Source organism: Dipodomys spectabilis, unplaced genomic scaffold (assembly GCF_019054845.1).
Source record: "Dipodomys spectabilis isolate Male_0828 unplaced genomic scaffold, ASM1905484v1 ptg000001l, whole genome shotgun sequence".
NCBI classification, from domain to species: domain Eukaryota; kingdom Metazoa; phylum Chordata; class Mammalia; order Rodentia; family Heteromyidae; genus Dipodomys; species Dipodomys spectabilis.
This window is the reverse complement of record NW_024870678.1, coordinates 20,853,275-20,874,020: the sequence shown is the minus strand read 5'-3', so window position 1 is coordinate 20,874,020 and position 20,746 is coordinate 20,853,275. Positions and strand designations below refer to the sequence as shown.

The following is a 20,746-nucleotide window of genomic DNA, read 5'->3' as shown; positions in this document are numbered from 1 at the left end:
TTATTTGAAGAAGCTGGCTATACAGCAAGATCATTTCATTTTATTCACAGTAATAAACATCTAAGGTTTTAGTGCACGAAGTAAGTATTGATAATGAATGCAAGCCTTCCATTTTTAAAGCCATTTTCAAATTAAAGGCCAATAGAAGTGTAAGATTTCTTATTTACTTATTTATTATTAAAGGTCTTCCAACCATAATTTGCCTGCCACAGTACTTGGGGCTGAGGTAGCCAGAAGCCACACCCACTAAATAAGTTTATGCCATGAAATCACAATCTGATGCAAAATTAGGATCTCCTTTCTGCCTCCCTATGGACTTAGCATTCACTGAAGAAATACAAGTTTATAGCATGAAGAGTACAATCATATTTCCCAGTGAATATTCACAGTGATCTGGGAGCAAAGTGTAGGTTTTATTTTTGCCATGGAAGTCTCAATCGATCAACTGACACGAACCAGCCTCTAGTTAGGAAGACTGACTCATTCCTTACTGGAATTCAGGACCCATACTATGACATTTTAAACACAGAACTGTAGGTGCAGACACTATTAGAATACTCTAGATCTCTGAGTCTTAAATTTCCACAGGGGAAATCATGTCATAGAAATGGTAGGAGAACCTGTATCGTGTTCCCAACATGGGCTACACACCAAGAAAGAAAGAAAAAAAAAAACCATGCAAACACAACAACGATGACAAGTTCTCCCTGCAATGAATGCTGCCCAATACCCAGTAACAGTTCAAGCAGAAACCAATGTATGCAAATCTGTAGTGGGGAGCCCCTAGATTGATGTGGTAAGACTGAGGAAACAGACAGTTTTATGGTTGTGATTTGGTAATGCTGTGAAAATGCAGGTCACCTGTTCATTCTTGTCTGGTGGTCTACTCAAGGTAAAACTTTCCTAGCTTCACTTCTTCCCTTGGAAGCCATCTGCTATGTCTACCTATTATTAACGATAACATTTGAATTTCTTTTTGCAGTAGTATTGGCTATATTTTTAAGCCACAGTCACACAATGTGAATTTTAAGCTATGTCCATGGCATATTACAAAAATAATTTGGGTGATAATTGCTAATGACTTGTATGATAATATCTTCCTCAAAGCAATTTACACATATCAAAATGTCACAAACTCAATACTGTGCAAATTTTCCTGGATATGGCTCGTTTTCTTGCGGAAAACTATAAAAAGGATACTTGAGACTTTAACCTACACTTCACTTTTTAAGTTCAGGTCCCACAGTCTCTCTTGATCCTTCTCTTTATGGTTAGATGCCTCCTACAATTATTGGAATTATTAAGAACCCAAAAAAAACACAAGCTTTCATTTATTCTTATGTCCAAATACTCAGTTTCTTCTTGATATCTGATAGCTTAAATTTTAAATTTGGTCATGTTAAGAATTATCACAGACTTTTTTTTTTTGGTTTTGCTTTTGTTATTGTTTTTCATTATCTACAGAGGTTTTTTTTTTTTTTTTTTAACCAAAGTTACATCAGAACACACAAACTCTGTCTTGTCTTTAAGGCACAACACATCATTATGAACATTCTGTTTTGCCAAACTTAAAAAAGAGACAATATTATATTCCCATGACCCCCCTTGTCCCCTCCCCAACAAATGAAAGAAAAATTTCACCCACTTTCAAAGTCAGCTGCTACTAAGTCACAGTAAATTATTTCCATCCATAATGTACACAAATTACAGGTCTAGATAGGACTGTCTTTATACAGTCGGAGTGCATTCCAATTCAGATTTTCTGGGCTAGGTAGGGTAAAGTCAGGTTCAAACCTCAGGGCTGAGACGAGTTCTCATGTTGAGGAATGTTGTTGACCACCTTGTCAGATGGAGCACAGAGGCTGTGGCTTGAGAGGGTGAGATCTTTGCTAATGCTAATTCCAGTTAGGACTCATTTGTTGTGCAGAAACTTCCACAGATTTGTTGTTGTTGTTGTTGTCGTCATCATCTTTGTCATTGTTGTTAATAAACCATTAAAGTGTTGTAAATATAAGACCATTGAGTTTTGTTTCTGTAGCACTAAAGTTGAATTTCATTCAGCAATCTGAATTCTTCATTTTGGAATTTTCATTCCAAATATTTCATACTTTAAGACAATTTATATGTGTAGAGCCAGAGGCATTGAATCACACATAAAAATTCAGTGTACTTGAAATATATATATATATATATTTATATGTATATAAAATGGATCCCCAGCTAGAGAACACAGTTACAAATACTCTAATTCCAGTGCTTGATGAAGAGCCAAAAGGTCCGAGTGACTTGATATCCTCCAAAAGGGCATGTTGTGCTGTGTGGTTAAGAGAAGGGAGGATGGAGAGGGAAGGGGTGGGATGAAGAATGTACAGAGATCATGACCATCATCTCAATAATGCAGCGGCTCACACAAAGGCATCTGTCTATCCAGGTTCAAGAGAGGGCATTTAAATAAGGGATGGCCATATCTGAAGGTTTGGCAGCACCAATACGGCATATTCAGAGTAACAGAGAAATAGATCTGAACTGGATTGCAACAACAAAGCAAATATTCAGATATGTAGGTGGCTTTCCTTGGCAAATTAATTAGCATTAACAACATGAGTATCTGGGAAAGCAAGTAAGCAAGAAAAACTCTTACTCTGATGGGAAGCAAGTTTTGAGCAGTACAAAGTTTATTTAAAATAAGACTAAACTATGAACTTCTTAAGCCCAAGTCCTTTTGTCTATCTGAGAAGAAAAGAATGAATTCATTTCTATGTAAAATAAGAAGAAGAACAACTTTGAAGGTGGACTATATGACGTAGAAAAAAGGTGGTGATTTAAATTTTCTTAATTATCAAGGATAACTAATAACTTAAGCCAGTAGAGTTGATTTGATTTATTTCCCTGGCAAAATAGTGAGAGATAGTGCATTAGCAGCAGTAGGGGAGATTGTTTACTCAAAGGGATAAAATTGGCTTCTTGTTGGTGTGAAAAAAATCTTGACATTACAATGATTTTGTGGTTCTTCAGGGATAGTCCAGGGACTGGTATATATGTGGCATTAAAATTTCACAAAAGAGACTGATAGAAAAACAACAGCTAGAAAAACCCACTAGGAACAAAAAATAAAAAACTAAAGAAACCGTGCTATAGTAAATAACAGAACAATAGCATCATTAATAAGTTTGGATTGACAACATCTAGAATATAGATGTATGGAATGTAGTCACATATATGAAAAGAATTTTATTAAAAAATAAAGATCATAATAATCACCATGTCTATGTAACTCTTTGCTATTTAATATGATAACCACTAGCCACAAGACCACGTGAAATGATTAGTTCAATTTAAAATATACTGAACTTCAACAACTTAAACCAACAAAGGAATACAGACAGCACAGCAATAATTTTATACTGATTAGGTGTTGGGGCATATTATTTTGAAGACCTTGGACTAATGTACTATCATATATAATTTTAACCTCTCTTTTTACTTTTAAATATGACTTCCAGGAAATTCTAAAAATTATATATATATATATATATATATATATATATATATATATATATATATATATATATATATCACCGTATATACTTCCACAGAAAAACAGGGTTGTATATATAATACTCCTATTTCAAAACTTGGATATTTTTCTTTAAATTTCTCAAACACAGTGGGCTTTAGGTCAATTTAGAGCACAAAAAATTCACCTACAAATGACTTTTAAAAAATTCAGCTCAGATCTATTTGTAATAACAGAATAGAATTCAGTATTTTTGCACATGCAATTACTGCTATGTCCAAATAAAAGCATGCATTCTAGATACTAGGAAAACCAACCACCTGTGTTTCCAAGTAGAATTGTAAGCCTTCACCATCACCCAGATTGTATCTACATAAAAAACCATTTGAAAATAGCATTCTCTCTGAGAGTTGTATCCATTTGGAGTCACACTTTTTTTTCCCCCTGAGGTGCTGGGTATAAAACAGAACTATAAAACCATAGTCCAATTTTGTGCTGCAGATAACTGGTAAGCTTCAGGTTTCAAGGGAAGACACTGGGAAAGTGCTTTTTTTGTTAGTAGTGATGTAGAGATACAGGAGTTTCACAGAGGTTAAAAGACATGGACACATTGGCTGGAGGGCTGTATCACTGATTGCTACTTGTTATGTGTCATGATGGTGTCAAAATCATGTGCAGTCAGGACACTGACAAACTCCATAAACTTTTCAGCTGTGTGTGACTGGAAGCATTTCAAGTTGTGATCAGTAACACAGATTGGGGTTCTTCAGGCTTTGCCCCTGATCTCTTACAGAACATCGTTGGGAACCAATGTGCTTGCTGTCTTGAGTCTCTAACACTACTAATGAACCCTGTTAGTAGTCCTTTAATTGTGCTCCCTTAATGGGATGGAAAAGTACAGGGAATCTCAACTCGGGCTGTTGGCACCATCACCAAACCTTCTGGCACAGAATCACTTTCCTCTTTCTCCATTCTGCTTGGTTTGAGTTGACTAAAAGCATAAATCGTTTTCTTTCTCTTTCTAATACAGCCATAAATTCTTCTATGAATCTGCTTCTGGTGATATTTTTTAAAAAAACATAGATATCAACTAACCACTCCAGGACATGCAAGTATTCAATAATGTCTTTATTGGATGAAGATTTAAATTGCCTTGAGATAAGGACAACTTTCTTTCTATATGAAACAATGCTTGTTTGAAAATATTCAAATCACCATGTTTTCCTGTGTTGTACAAATTCTATACTTCTATCTTGGGCAGAGGAGGCTTTTCTATTATTATTCAATGATGGGAACAGCTCAGTATTGTGCTCATTGATAAGCCTAATATTGGAGGCCAATGCTGTTATCATTTATCTACTGATGTTGGAGCAACCATTTCATGATTGGCTTGGTTTATTCTTTAGAATATATAGAACTGATAAAAGGTTTATCTATAGTGCTTATGAGATCTTTTAAATATGTTGAAAGCCAGTTGTTTGGCCTCAATCAACTATCAATGGCACACCCAAACGATGACCATTTTCTGCATGATGTCAAGTACATTGCCTCCAATCTTTAATTGGAATAGTACATTCTATCTTACTAGGCTTTATTAAAATCTCTTCAAAGTTTCATTCAGATTTCCATTCTCTCTTCAGCACTTCCCAATGAGTTACACTCATGTGTAAGAAACTCACAGAGATTATGTGGCACATGAGACAAATGAGTCACTCAATGTGAGTTTTCTTTGATCTCATCTGTTGATCTTGGTAAACTTCATGAGTTTAACAATAATTCTTGCTTATCTTCTTGACTATGAGGTCATCTGTTATCTATGAGCATTGTGTATTAAATATTGTATATAAGCAAATATGTGTTTATTATGTATTTACACACAAATTAATAGAACTAAATTTCCTTGCATTTCCTATTCAATTTCAGGCAAAAAAAAGCTAGACTCCAAATGGTTTATTTGAATGTAAGTATTGATCCTTTCATGCTCTTACTGCTTGACATCTACAAATCCAAATCATTTGTCAAGCTTCCCTTGGGCCAAACTATGTGAATGCAAACAAAAGGCTTGCATTAGCAGATTCACACCGACATTGTTGGAGACAGGTTACCTTTTTTGCTGCCTGTTCTTCTTCTACACCATCCCCAATTACAACATATACTACTTTTCTGCCAAACCTTTGCATTATTCGTTCAAAGCAACTTTCTTTTCCTGGAAGATAAATAAGATAAGGTTCAGAGTGAAGTTACCTGGTTAGCAGCATGCTCCTCATCACGGCCATCTCCAATCACAACATAAGTTATGTTAGTGCCAAATCTGGACACTATACGCTCAAAACAGCTTTCCTTGCCTGAAAAACAACGCACTGCTTATTCTTCCAGCCATGGCATTCATGAACCTGAGGATTCATAAGGTGTTAAGTTACTGTGTCTTGAACATCACTGGAACTAGTTGAAGACCTGTGAGTTTACATTTCAACACATACTCTTGAATGACTTAACTCTGAGGATCATAGTATTAAACAATACATGTATGGCTCATACCTCAAGAAAATCAGCAGGGTTAGGCATTTAACCTCGAGAAAATATGACTCGGTTTGCTCCACCGAAGGATTATTAGAACAACTTCACAGGCAAACTTAAGTGCCAGCATTCTTTGTTTAGTCTAATAGATGGAGTTTATCTAGTTCCTTTTAAGTAGTATATTATTGTAGAAAACTGATCTAAGAAAAAAAGAAGAAATACTAACATGTGGATTTACGTGGATAAGTAATTCCTTTCTTCAAGTGGATGAGAGCTAACATGCTCATTTTTGTTTTATTTTTTTATTTTATTTTTTTTTTTTTGGGTCCGGTTGTGGGCCCTGAACTCTGGGCCTGGGCGCTGTCCCTCAGCTCTTCAGCTCAAGGCTAGCGCTCTACCACTTGAGCCACAGCGCCATTTCTGGCTTTTTTTTTTTTTTTTTTTTTTTTGCTTATGTGGTGCTGAGGAATCAAACCCAGGGCCTCAGGCATGCAAGGCAAGCGCTCTACCACTGGGCCACCTTCCCAGCCCCCTAAAATGCTCATTTTTGCTGTACTAGCTGCCACCTTCCTATTGCTAGTGCTGCCTCCAGCTCTTCCCTTCCTCCCTGCTGCCCTACAAAGGCATCCCAGAATTCCTATACAACCTTGGTTTTTATATCATTAGAATTATTCCCTGGAGCTATTTTTTGCCCCTTTGAAAAAATCTGATGGTTTAGAACTAAAATATATATATATACACTAGCTTATAGGGAACAATAAAAATAATATTTTTTCAGATGAAACGTAGGAAATAATTTGGCCAATAAAAATATTATCCTAAACCAGAAATGTTTATTCTGGTGTACTATCCTTCGAGTGCTCCTAAAGTAAAATCACATTCTGCACATTAATTTTGCTAACATGCATATGTGTATTCATGTGAAAGATATATGGGATTGATATCTGGATGTGCACTAAAGAGTTTATGACAATTTAGTGTTTATTTCATGAAAGTCTGGCTCTCTCTGACTGCCCTCCAAAACAGCAGTCTCTGGGGGCTCCTTTTACCACAGCCAATAACAGCCTTCCACAAGGCCCAGGGCGGGTTATTTTTGGTGGGGGATTTTAGGATTTCAAATTTCTCTTGTCAAGGTGCCAAAGCCTAAGTATGTTGACCTTCTGGACACATTATACAACCCATTTATTTTCCCAGGCCTTTCCTTGACAGTGCAATACAGACACTTTTTTTCTTTTAACTCTTTCAAAAGGGAAGAATTTAACTTTTGGTTTTGAACACTTATTGGATGTTTTCATCTGTGAATGCACTTAGAGTCAAAGACGGCCCCAAAGATAAACATAGCTCAAAAAGCAAGATGGTAATTCTTTAATTCATACTATCTGGGGGATGGTTGATATTATGTATCCTGACTGTTCCAATTATGTCTTTTTGTTTCATAAAACTTCTTTCTTATTTCTGATCATGTTCATTTTTCTGGGTGGTGGCTGAATCCATCTGCAATGACGTTGTGATCTTAAAATAGTATTTTAACCTTCGATCTAAAGTATTACATACAGAAAGATGCAATACTATATTCAACAACAATTTAGTTATTACTGTGGTTGGAGAGATTATGAATTATTGAGATGAAGTGTGCAGGAATATTCTGTAAAATTTCGGGAATAAATCAGAGCTACCTAGATACTCAGTTCAGAAATTCATGAGCCAAGCATGTTCACAAAATATTCCTGTGTATAATGAGTGGAAAAGAATTTTCTCATATGAATTTTGTCCAAGTTTGCTGGATGTTCTAATAGCAAAAGGAAACCCACACAGAGGAGATGCGCATTAAGACAATGACCAAACACAGAGGAAAGCACATGCCACACCAAGTTTAAAATCCCTTCCTTACCTATTTTAGTTGCACTGTAAATATTTTCAATGGGGAAAGCACCTCCTAAGCTGTACAGAAGAACCTTCGCTAGTGCTGGGATCAGCTGGGTTGTTGTTACCAAGACATTGACGCAGTTACTCCTAAAATAAGGAGGACATAGACTTGTTTTCTAGTAGTCGGTAACTTCCGAAAGTGCACGCTTAGAATTGTCACTGTTTTCTAGATCCACAAGGAGTAACTCTTTTCAGTGTCCAGCAGCCACTTCCTACCAACAGACAAATGCTCCCTGAATGACAACAGGGCATTTAGGATAATACACACCCCATGTAGCAACAAACGCGACAACATGCTAGTCAGAGTCCTATGGAGATAAGTTTTAAAAACCATGGTGAAATAAAATAAAAGAAAGGCTTTTTTTTTTTTTTTTGGTCAGTTGTGGAGTATGAACTCTGGGCCTGGGCACTGTCCTTGAGCTCTTCAGCTCAAGGCAAGCACTCTACCACTTGAGCTACAGCACCACTTCCGGTTTTCTGGTGGTTAACTGGAGAGTCTCACAGATTTTCCTGCTCCAGCTGACTTTGAACCGTGATCCTCAGATCTCAGCCTCCAAAGTAGCTAGGATGACAGGCATGAGCCACTAGCACCCAGTGGCTTTTACATTTTTGAGATGTGGTTCTGGGAAAGAGTTTTGCCATTTACATTATGTTGATGTTTAGAGTTACATTGCATTGTAAATACTGTATTTATAACAGAAAAAATGTTAAAGACAGAGAAAAATAAAGAAGAAAATATAAGGCAGTAGTTACTCATTAAACATCAGAGGTAACTCCTCTCTGTTCTGTGAATTTATTTTTAATGTTTTTCTGCTTTTATAGAGAAATTTCCCCTATCAACTTTCTTATTATAATCTATCTGCCTGCCTACCTATTTATTGATTTATATCATGGGTTCAGGAGATAACATACCATGTATGATTTCCACTCTCACTTTCAATAAAACATAATATATACAACAAACACTTTTGCCAGGTTGACAGATTTTACATTGTATGTGCGTGCACACATGCAAGCATGTGTGTGTGTGTGTGTGTGTGTGTGTGTGTGTGTATGTATGTGTATTGTGTGTGTGTGTGTATACGTGCTGGTCCTGGGGCTTGAACTCAGGGCTTGAGCACGCTGTCCCTGAACTTTCGTGCTCAAGGTTAGTGCTCTTCTACTTTGCACCACAGCTCCACTTCTGGCTTTTGGTGGTTAATTGGATATAAGAGTCTCATGGGCTTTGCCGTCTGGGCTGAGATCTTCCAATCTCAGCCTACTGAGTAGCTAGGATTCCAATGAACCACCAGTACCTGGCTAATGTCTTTGAAATCCAGTTTTGATGCTTAGATTCTTTGTATTTTCCAATATGGGGTTCTAATAATGCTTCCTACAATTTTCTATACCCTCCATATGTCCTCAATCAATATTCATAGATGAGAGTCAGAAGGTAACCTAACTTTGCCAAAGGCTCTGATACAGAATTCAACCAAGTAGTTAGATGCATACAATGTACCTTCATCAGGTCTGGCCCTTCGGCCACTCCCCCCCTCCCCCCACCCCTTTGGGCTTCTCAGACAGATCTCATCGTTTCACTGTTATATTTTTACACAATATATGCAAAGTATTTTGACTCAGTTCTCAAATGAGTCAAATTTTCAGTTCTTCCTCCTCTTCCTGTAAGTACTCCCATTTTATATTCTTGTCATTCGTTTGTTTAAGTGTATGTTAATTGTTTGAAAGAGTTTTACCATGGTATTTCACACATGGATAACAATGTTTTAAATCAGATTGACCCTCTGGCTTACCCTCATTCTCCATATACCCTCTCTACTTTCAGTGTTTCATTTTCACAGATCAATGTGTCTAAGCATTGCTTTATTTTTGTCATAGTCCCTTGTCGTTGGTCACCAGCAGAGTGATGTTGGCTTTTTCATTGCATATCAAGGGACCTGTCTGTGGAGATTATTAGTAACCTTAATGAGAGATGGGTGGAAAGGTGTGATCTATTGATTGAGGAGAAGCAACTCTCTTCTTGATCAACACATGGACCACCACAAACATACTGTACTCACACACACATGTTCCACACCCACACACACTACATGTGTACCTGCTCTATGCATAACATACATACACACATATTCTGCACATTCTGTCACACACTCCACACAGTTTGACAATCAACCACTGGACTCTGAATTGCTGTCTTGTAAACCCTAAACTAGTGTAGATATAAACACATTTTTAAACATCCATATTGTATCTTTAGACCTACATCTTCCACAGCATTGAAATAGGAAGGAGAGCAATGTCACTTACCTAGTACTGATAATTGATAAAGACTTAAGTGCATTTGTCAGCCAGGAATCTGTCAGACCTTCAATCTCTGCCCTTAACTGCAGCCATGCGTCCCTCTTTGCAGGGCCAAGGAGTCCTGCAGTACAGAAGGGCAAAGCAGAGTCAGGAGTTGAAGAGTTTCTCAGGAAAGTCTAACTTGGTGTCACTTCTGTGCAGAATAGATCTTTTCTTATTTCAACTTTATCAGAGATACAGTTACAGGCATGTTAATATTGATCCTTCATTTTAGAATGGATTATCCACTTACTTATTCAATAAATACTGGTTAGGCAACTCCTAGGAGTCAGGCTCTGGGCTAAGATATGGGGAACATAATGGTAGAGATGCCAACTCCAGTTTCTGACTTCTCTGAATCTAGACTCTCAGGCAGAGGGCATCTGTCACTCATAGCATCCTTCCTCAAAAGTGTGCAATACATCAGTCTGGAAAATCAGTGGGGCTCTGCTGGATTATATACACAAATCTCAGCTATTATGCCTGCCTGAAAAATGTTTCTAAATAACCACAATCATTTCCAGTTTGAAACAGCACGAATGACATGATGAGAGGTCTTTATCAGAAAGTTTCTTAAAAAGTAGTACTAACACTATCATAGAAGAAATTAAGAATTAAATTTAAACCCTAAAAAGCAAGCCAAAATTACAATGACATAAATTACATTGATTTGCATACATAAGGAAGAGGTGTGGTATTTTATCTTAAAGGATGCAGCTATGGGGCTATGGATAGAGCTCAGTGGTAGAGTGTTTGTCTCCCATATATGAGGCTCTGGATTTGGTCCTCAGCACAGAAAACAAACATCAAAAAATGAACAGCAGTTCTGCTAAAAGAAGATCTTTATAAAACTGTATAAATCCAATCAAAAGATTTCTTTTTTATTCTTTCTCTTTCCCTCCCTCCCTCCTTCCCTCCCTCTTTCTCTCTCTCCCTCTCTCTCTCTCCCTCTTTCTCTCTCTTTCTCTCTCTCACTTTCTTTCTCTTTCTCTTCTTTCTTCTTTCTTTCTTTCTTTCTTTCTTTCTTTCTTTCTTTCTTTCTTTCTTTCTTTCTTTCTTTCTTTCTATCTGTTGTGGGGCTTGAACACAGAACCTGGTGCTGTACCTGAGATTTTTTTCTTTTTGATCTAGGCAAGTGCTCTACCATATTTAGCCACTGCTCCACTTCTGGATTTTCATGGTAGTTTATTGGCGATAAGTCTTAAGGACTTTCCTGCCTGGGTTGACTTTGAACAATGACCTTTAGATCTCATCTTCCTGAGTAGCTAGTAGACATGAGCACCCAGCTTGAAAGATTTCTTACTTAAGAGGTATTCAGAATACAAGGATCACAATTACAAATAGATGCGTTAATGTTAAAGTTAAATATACTCTCCACAATTGATTTTTAATGAGAACATCTATTTATTTGTACAAAGGGTCTCATAAACAGCACCAGAGTAAAACAGAACACAGGAGTTTTCCCTTGAACAGGGGCAAGGTAGAACCCACAAAGCCTATTAGGTCTGGTTTCCTATTGGGAAATGAAGCTCTTCCATAACCAAACTCTTTGGCTCTTAAATTTATATTATTCAGTTCTTGAGTATCTATGGAACATCTATGTGCTTTCATGCTAGACAAAGACAAGGGAAACAAACACACCACTACCCCCTTTGAATGCATATGGATGGATATGGTGTATCTAATAAAACTTGAAACTTTACATAGCTCAGTGTATTCTATGACATTTGTGAATATTCCTGTGTGTAGTATACAGGTGTGTTCAGAGGTAGTATTCTCTTTTGCATTCAATTTTCTTTCTTTCTTTCTTTCTCTCTTTCTTTCTTTCTTTCTTTCTTTCTTTCTTTCTTCCTCTCTGTCTTTGTTAGTTGTCAGCCTATTTGTGCTCAAGGCTAGTGCTCTACCACTTGAGCCGTAGCACCACTTCTGGTTTTTGAGTAGTTAATTGGAGATAAGAGTCTCATCTGCCCTAGCTGGCTTTGTACCACAATCCACAGATCTCAGGCTCCTGAGTAGCTAGGATTACAGGCGTGAGCCACCAGCATCTAACTTTCCTTCACTTTTCTTAAGAAAGAGAAACAAACAAGTACCCTAAGAGAAGAATATTCTATAACCTCATGCCTAATCTTAGGAATATGGCTGACCTAAAATTGCTCTTAAAAACAGACATCATCCATGTTCATAGATCATAGGGATGTCACAGGTTTTTGATATCATCTGGAAAATAGATTGATGAGTATAAAATACACCAAACTCCAGGATATTTGAACTTTTTGATAATCACAGTAAATCTTGCACATGGAAAAGATACACTGTCAGATAACATGTGATTTTAAAAACTGATCTAACAGTCCTCTTGAGTGTCTTTAAATGCTGTGGATCACTGTCTATATTTGTGTTGATAGGGTTACAGAGAGGGAAAGATGGCCATTGTCTTTAGAAAAGTATTCCCACTGCTTCCTTGGTTTTCTGACTGATTTTCACTTACAATGTCACAAGAACTAACAGATGAAGTAAGCTAAATGCTTTCCTATAAATCTCGATGAAAGAACTGAGCACAGTTTCACAAAGAATGCCCAGTTACTGGTACAGGATGCATCTTTTCTCTAGTTATTTTTTCCCATGAATTCTAAGAAAATAAAAATTCAGGCTCAATGTTGTTCCACTTGAGTTTTCACAGATTTATTTTACAGTCAGACAATCTCTCACGTGAAACTTAAGCTTGAATTCTACCTACACCCGTGGTGCCTTTATTCTATGAAGTAAGCCATGCGTACCTCCAACATTGTTCTTGTAGGTGTTATATAATTCTTTTACTCTTCTGTAACGAAAAGCCAACTTCCTCATCCAGTCCACTCCTCCTCTTACACCTGTTGGCAAACAAAGGTTTGCACTACTTGCAGCTGCATGGAAGCCATCAGTTGCAAAACTGTAGGTACTGCAACACCCAAAATACATTAAAAAGAAATAAAAGAAATAATTACATGTGCAAAACTCCACAGCTCAATTTCTGTAGGAAACAGCAGACGGAAAGGCATGGCTTACCTTAAGTCCTGCCCATTATCATCGGAGGAAACATCATCTATGTGAACTTGATCGCACTCCTGTTTAAAAGAAGGGAACTGTTACTACCTGTGCTCATGTGCTGGCCAGCAGATGGCAGCATCGGCCAACATACCCTCCAACCCCAGGCTTGTTTATTGAGGTTGGAAAATGGCACCATTTCTGCTCTCCATGATCTGAAGTATGAAGGAGTATGAAAACACGCAGCAAATAATTCCGGCAAGTAATTTCAAAAAAATAAGTTTAATCTTACAAATACTGATAAGGCTATTCTTTTTTGGATTTGTCTGTCATGTCCACTTTCTTCTAGTTCTTTCTGTTGTGCACACTCAAGCAAAGTCAATCTAGTGTGGCCTGAACAATTAATATGGTCACTCTTATTATTTGCTGAGCTGTGATAGAAGGGCTTAATTTTGAATTATGGTGACCCGTGAGATTTCCATGTCATCCTGCTTTGGGCTAGACTGGGGTTGTTATTTCAAATGTTCTTGTATTTAACATAGAAAGAAAGGTCATAACCATAGAAGATGATATTTTCCTTTCTCCAGCTATTTTTTTAATTGAAAAATAATATCTAGAAGTAAAAGGCGAAGCTTTACCATATCAAATGTACTACAAATGCCAAAAGCTTTAGGAAAATGTAACTATAAGATAGGTCTGATAATTAGCCAGAATCTAGGACTTTTGCATTGTTCTGTCTTGTTCTGCTATCAAATAATCTGCAAAGTTCTAGTAAAATATTACCTAACTAAAGGTGGAAATTGTTTACAGCATGTAAAATACCTAGCCTTTAGAAGAATAGATCCATAAATCAAAATAATAAATTATAATTACTAGTTATTATTTTTAAAAGTGACTTCAGCTAGGTAGCAGTGGCTCACACCAGCAATCCTAGCTACTAAAGAGGCTGAGGTATGAGGATCGCGGCTCAAAGTCAGTCTGGGCAGAAACTGTGAGAAAGTGAGAACATCTGTAACCAACAGAAAACCAAAAGTGGAGCTGTGACTCAATGTGGTATAGTGTACTAGCCTTGAGCAAAGAAGCTCAGGGACAGTACTCAGGCCCTGGCTGGGTTTCAGACCCATGACTGGCAAAAATAAATAAATAAATAAAACAACCTTCAGATTAAGTCTTGTTACCCTTTAGAGCTGCATTTATTTCCCTCAAATTATTTCATTTGTACAGTTTCTGTTTCTATACATAGTGCTTACCATTCAAAATTATTTTTTTTTAGCAGTACTGGGATTTGAACTCACAGTCTCGTGCTTGCTTACCCCTGAGTCACATCTCTATCCCCATCTTTTATTATTATTTTTAGGACACCTGAGCTGCCCTCTGCCCACTTCTAGACTTCCTAGTGTGGTTGTGATCACAGGTATATGAACCATGTCTACCTTCCCTTTCTTGGGAAAAAGCCTTCTCAGGGCCTGGCTCTCTGATCCTCCCAATATCAATCCCCCATATAGTTTATGATAACAGCAGCATGTCACTGAACCCAACTATAGGTTGAGATGGGGGCTCATAAACATTTCTGCCTGGGCCGGCATCAAAGCATGATCCTTTCATTCTCAACTTCCCCAAAAGCCAAGATGACAGGTGTGAGCTTTCACATTAATTTGGGAATAGGTCACACAACAAAGGCTTTCCAGTTACTGTTCCTGTTCATGGCAGGCTTGGTAGTGTCTGTAGACTAACACTGAGTGTCTAGACTCCAGCTTCTTATCAGGACCACATCCAGATATCTCTGGCTTCCTTTAAAATATAAAACTCAGTGAGAGGCACAATTCATTTCTATTGAAAATCCAGATTACTAATTTATAAAGTTTCTAAGTTTCATATAAATTTTGGGCTTAGTGTTTTTTACAGTGAAATCTCTACCTTTATTCATGGGGTAGATTTAACACAACTAGAAACTCTCCGGGGAAGGGAGTGTTTCCAGAAGATTTTCAATTCCTCAAAGTTTTTTTTTTTCTCTAGAAAATCTAGATAAATGATCATTTTTGACAGCATTATCATAATCATTTACATTTTAAAATGCAAAGTCAGGGGGAATGATGGGATGAGCTTGATAAGAAATGTACTCATTATCTTGCCCATGTAATTGTAACCCCTCTGTACAGTACTTTCACAATAAAAAAAAAGAAAATAACACTATCCTAGATGATAGACTTTAAGAAGATCTTTATGGAGGGATAAACCAAAGTAGAGAGCAGCAGCTAAGCCTCATAATCATAGCTGGACGTTAAGAAGCATCTGCTTCTGTTTGATCAAGAATTGGTTGAAAGGAGGCCAAGCTATTCGTACAGGAAGGGTAGCCTTCCAGCACAATTTCAGGTAAAAATATTACAAGCAAATGAAAAAGCAATTGAACTGTGCTTTCAACAGATACAGAGATTTAACTAGGTAGCATGAAAATTTAGAAATAAAATTCTCCTAAGATATAGAAATACCAAAGGGGTCCTCTAGGGCAGAATTATTCCTTATTTAGAGATAGTGATGTTCTTGAAAAAAGTGTAGATTGCAATCAATATTAATATGACAACGCATAAAGTTACCTACTCTAGTGAAGTTCTGAAATATTTCCTCATATGTAAATAATTTTCCTGTTTTGATAATAAGCTAATCATATCACAAAAAAGTCAGGGGAGACAAGAGTTTCTTGTAAATTACTCTGGTAATCAGAAGTTATTTCTCCAATATTCCCCATTCTACTTTTCACAGAAATTCCTCTGACATTTCAAGTATTCATTCACATGATGAATTTATACATAGGTTGCCCCCAAATTTATTTTTTTACTCCTGGGGACAACAGTATATCAAACTTATTGGACCATGTACTCTGTATTCGAAGTTATGTTTGAGGCTTTTCCAAATCTAACTTCTCTTTAAATTTATGCCTAGTTAACTGTGCCTGTTGACTCTGGACGATTGCCTGAGGATTATAGTCCAGTGAAAGAAACTTGAACTTCAATTACTGACATTTTCAGGAAAAACTAAATAATTGGTCTTCAATTGGTTTCACTCTGAGGAACTATGCAACAATCCTTTTAACCCAAACCTGCAATAGCTAAAAAAAAATTAATAATAATAAATCAAATAGAGTACTTTACTTTGGTTTTTTAACACATTTTAGTGGAAGACCTCAAATGTTTGAAATGTATCTGGTGCTAATCTTAAAATGTTTTAATTTTGTCTTCCAAGGTGACCACAGAATTGTCTCTGATCCTTTCCTGTTAGATTCCACAGCAGCCTCCCCTCACTTTTGTGACCCCAAAGTCCCTGGTGCCTACTTTTTCAGATCTCACTGAAATCACATCTGATTTAAGCAGAGCATTGGTTTTGCGGGGTACAGTGAGTGCAGTGAGCATTTGACCTTCTCTGCAGTTGTGCAGGAAGAAGTGAAAACAAAGACGTGGCTACCAGAAGGAATTACATTTGTATCTTTCCAGGAATTCTGAGAGGAGCAGCTGGCACTGCATATGTTGAAGGGCTGGAATCCCAGTTTGGATTTTAAAGTTAAAAAAAAAAACTCAAATAATTTAACTACCGAAGGAAAAAAAATCCACAGTAAGCTCGTGGTATAGTTATACTCTCATCAGGAATTATTCTCTTTGTCAACAGAAGGGGAAATAAGTCCTCTTAAGGAACCTTTGCACTCTGGCTGCAAGAGCTTTATAGAAACAAACATGTGCAAGTACAGTAGACGTTGAATGTCAGTTACAGAAGTCTAGAGGTATATATGTAATGATTCCAGACGATCATGAACACTGTTGTTCAGATTTTATTAGTTTACTGCTTATTTATGTCACTTAGTAATACATTTTTTAGTTCCTTATCTAAATGGATGAGCTATGCATGCATGAACGAGAGTTTAGTCCATTTGTATGCAGATCTAATCTATTAAGTGTGGTATGGCTGAATAAGTAGGTTTTAGGGTTTAAACAAAGTAAAGTTTTCCATCACATTCTAAAACAGAATCAGAAAGGAGAGAGTTGATACCATTATTTTATCAGGTACTATTTCTGAGAAAGATCCTGACATATTTTGAGAGGACATTTTACATAGTGTCTAACTCAAATGCAAAGGTTCATAGCACTCTAGCGGTTATGTTATAGATTTTCATAGACGATCAAGTTGACCCAAACCTGCTAAAGATATGTAACACCATGTGTTATTAGCACATTTCTACTTTAGAGTTCTGTTAAAAGCTGAGTAGTAAATTTCTTTCATCTTGTTTCTAGATGTTTCAACAGGAAAGCTAAAAGTTCAGGTATCCAATGTATTTCTAGTAAAAAAATATTAATCAAATAAAATTGGCACCATAAATTGGGATAAGACTAAGTAAGATTATTTCTTTTTATAGATTTGAAGGGAGTAATCATCTTAAAATCGTCTCCAGGTTGAATTTCATCCATGTTAGCAACAGGAAAACAGAGCTAAATCATTACCACTGTATTTCAAATTCCATCTTCCCTGAAAGTTCAAATCTGTTCTCCATCAACAAGTATATGCCAGAGGATTTTATATACTGGATAGTAACAAATAGCAGGACTGACTTAAATCAGATTTTAGAGAGGTAATTACAATTTATTATCTAAAACTGGAAAAGTTGACAAAGAATACTGATCTGTCCTGTGTTCATTTTTAAAAAGCCTCTTTGGTCATTTTGTTATCCAATGAAAACACTGACTAAACTCCAAGTAAACAACAAACAGCTATGAAACAGCTCATTTTCAGTACATACATTTATGGGTTACATTGAGACTTACATTATTTTTATCATATGTCTCAAAAGTAATTAAGTCTAGATTTAGACCTTGTCAACTTAAAAAAAAAAACTTAAGTCATTCACTGGATGTTTGCTTGTTTTAGCCTAATAGATTGGACATCCAAGACTGCTTAACTTGGAGGTTACCTTAAATGCAGTCTTTGTGCTATAGACCAGACAGTTGTTGCCCCATGAATGTAATGTGATACATATATTTATCTCAAAATACTGTCAATTAATTAGTGGAAAGTTCAACATAAAATGTCTACAACAATGTGAGGAACCATATAGCAATCTTCCCTACTATTTGTTATGTGGGTATAGATTTTACTTCACTGCAAAAATAAAACTAAGTTTACATATGTCATAACAAAAAAGAAATCTCCCTTTCAGTCTAGTTATACTTGCTCAAGAAGGACTTCTGCCCTATGCTAATCTATCTATTTTTTTATTTAAAATTTCATTGTCTAGATGCCTTATGACTTGGGTGCTTTGTACACAGAGTACATTACACACTACTCTGTCCCTAGTCTGTTTTACCTTTCATTCATACTGTAATGTTCCTCTTCTTCTGGTCTGCTATTTACATACAGTATTGCCATTTGAAGTTTGAAAGGGAAAAATGTTGATAAAGGGAGAATAAATGCATTCATACTCATCAGAATCTTATGTAAACACCTCTAGCACTGTTTTACCCAGAGGTGGAGGAAAGGAGAAATGATCACATTGTCCAAAGCTAGGTTTTAGATTATGTACAAAATTCAGTGATCAGAGATGTTGGGAGCATCTGTAAATATGGTCTGGGAACTCACTGACCTGGGAAGGCTAACACTACTTCCAACGGTGCCAGAAGTAGTTGCCGAAGTACTGAAAAATGAGAGTACAAGAGGTGTCTGGCACAGGCAGCAAAACAGATATTCTCTTTTGGGCATTTTTTCTTCCCAATATACGGCAGTCATGTAGGTATTATTCATGACCACAGTTTCATTTTCTGTTCATGCTAGTGTGTGTGTGTGTGTGTGTGTGTGTGTGTGTGTGTGTGTGTGTGTGTGTGTGTGTGTGTGTGTATCCTGACAAGCTCACAAATCTCTTAAGCCCTGTCGCTATCTTTCGGTTGTCTCAAGTTTATTACACATACACAACCATCTAAGTTTCTAAGTGCTGCAAACAATTATTCTTCCTTTTGAAAATTTCTTACCTCTAAATCGTTAAAAAACAGATGGGTATCAGCAAGATTAAAGATCATTTCTTCCATTCGGAGACCAAGGGTTACAGCCATTGGGGGATCCTGGAAAAAAAATGTTTGCACCATGAGGCCAAATCTTAATAGCCACAATTCCTATTAAAAAGATCTTAAGTGTATATAGTCAAGAGGTGGAAGATTCAAAACCTATTCCTTAGGACCAAACCAGTTTTTTTAAAATTACTGAATATTTTTAAAGCCAATTAATGACTATGCCAGACATAAGTATATTATTACACTCATATCACTAGATTACTATAAGTCACAGTATCAAAGAATGAAAGAATCATCTCATCAAAAGGGTCAGGAGGGGAAATGGAGGGAGGAGGTAACACTGTTCAAAAAGAAATATACTCATTACCTGACACGTAACTGTAACCCCTCTCTACATCACCTTTACAGTCATTTTTTTTTTTAAAAAGAATCACCTCAGTACACTTAGTAAAGATATTTCAATAAATAGAAAGCCTTTTAATATTAAAAAACACATTCTTTATGGGAGCAATAAGGAGAGAGGCTGTTTATTGTTTAAAAATACAGACAGATGAATAAAAGTCTATTGTTCCATTAACTGTGAAGAAGGGTGGTGATAGTTAGGAATAATCTATTGAGACTTCAAACTGGAGAGAAAAAAGAATTTTGGATGTTCCTAATACAAAGAAATGTTAAATATTTGAGATGATAGGTGTGTTTAATTACAGACTTGTACAGATGTACACAAATCTTGTACACTAAAATACACACTGTACCTGCCTCTAAATATGGATTTTGTGTTAACTATTTAAGTTGTATATATTATTAAAAAGATGACAAAATTATACAAAGAGGTGTTTTTCTTAAAGTTAAGGCAATGGTATATACTGATACTCTTAGGAATTTCATACAGGTGAAGATGGAGTAAGATTCTACTTTTTCAAAAGGCTGTGTATCCATGACAGAGGAGGATGAAGGCCAACTAGATTGTTCAGCATGGTTTACACACAGTCCACTGAAATTCTTTAGGAGAGAGGAATGAAGGGGGTGGTAATGAAGACTGTGACAAATTCACTGAAAAGAGGAAAGGATTTTCATCTAAGCATGGTGCTAATGAGGATTAAAAGTTGGAGAAAAATAGGCCTAAGGTAAGTTTACATCAACATAGGCTAAGAAGAGCTGCTTGATTATAAATTGCATTTTGATTAAAAAAAGATAATAGAAATTGCTATCTGACTATGTATAAAGTTGACATGACATGTATTTCACTAGAGTTGCAAGTGGGAAGGGTAGAAGATAAATAAAAAGAACATTCATTCACTAAATGGAACCCGGATAGACAATATATGCTTTTTTTGAAGTTTAAAAGTAAAAGGTGAGTCAGGAATCAAAAGGACTCCAG

General features: G+C 36.4%; 1 protein-coding gene across 4 annotated transcripts in view; it reads right to left on the bottom strand.

The window, feature by feature from the left end:
* Positions 1–1,302: 1,302 nt before the first annotated feature.
* Eya4 (EYA transcriptional coactivator and phosphatase 4) overlaps positions 1,303–20,746 on the bottom strand; it is a 198,705-nt gene continuing 179,261 nt past the window's right edge. For 2 of the 4 annotated variants that reach the window (XM_042686535.1, XM_042686697.1), the window contains 7 exons: positions 19,327–19,416; positions 13,343–13,401; positions 13,075–13,235; positions 10,265–10,379; positions 7,926–8,047; positions 5,762–5,862; positions 1,303–2,314 (listed from right to left, as the gene is read on the bottom strand). In XM_042686535.1, coding sequence (XP_042542469.1) covers positions 2,234–2,314; positions 5,762–5,862; positions 7,926–8,047; positions 10,265–10,379; positions 13,075–13,235; positions 13,343–13,401; positions 19,327–19,416 — 729 coding nt within the window. In that variant the 3' untranslated portion in view covers positions 1,303–2,233. Of the gene's footprint in view, positions 2,315–5,622; positions 5,724–5,761; positions 5,863–7,925; positions 8,048–10,264; positions 10,380–13,074; positions 13,236–13,342; positions 13,402–19,326; positions 19,417–20,746 lie in introns of all 4 variants that reach the window. The other 2 variants (XM_042686612.1, XM_042686756.1) reach the window with 1 other exon arrangement.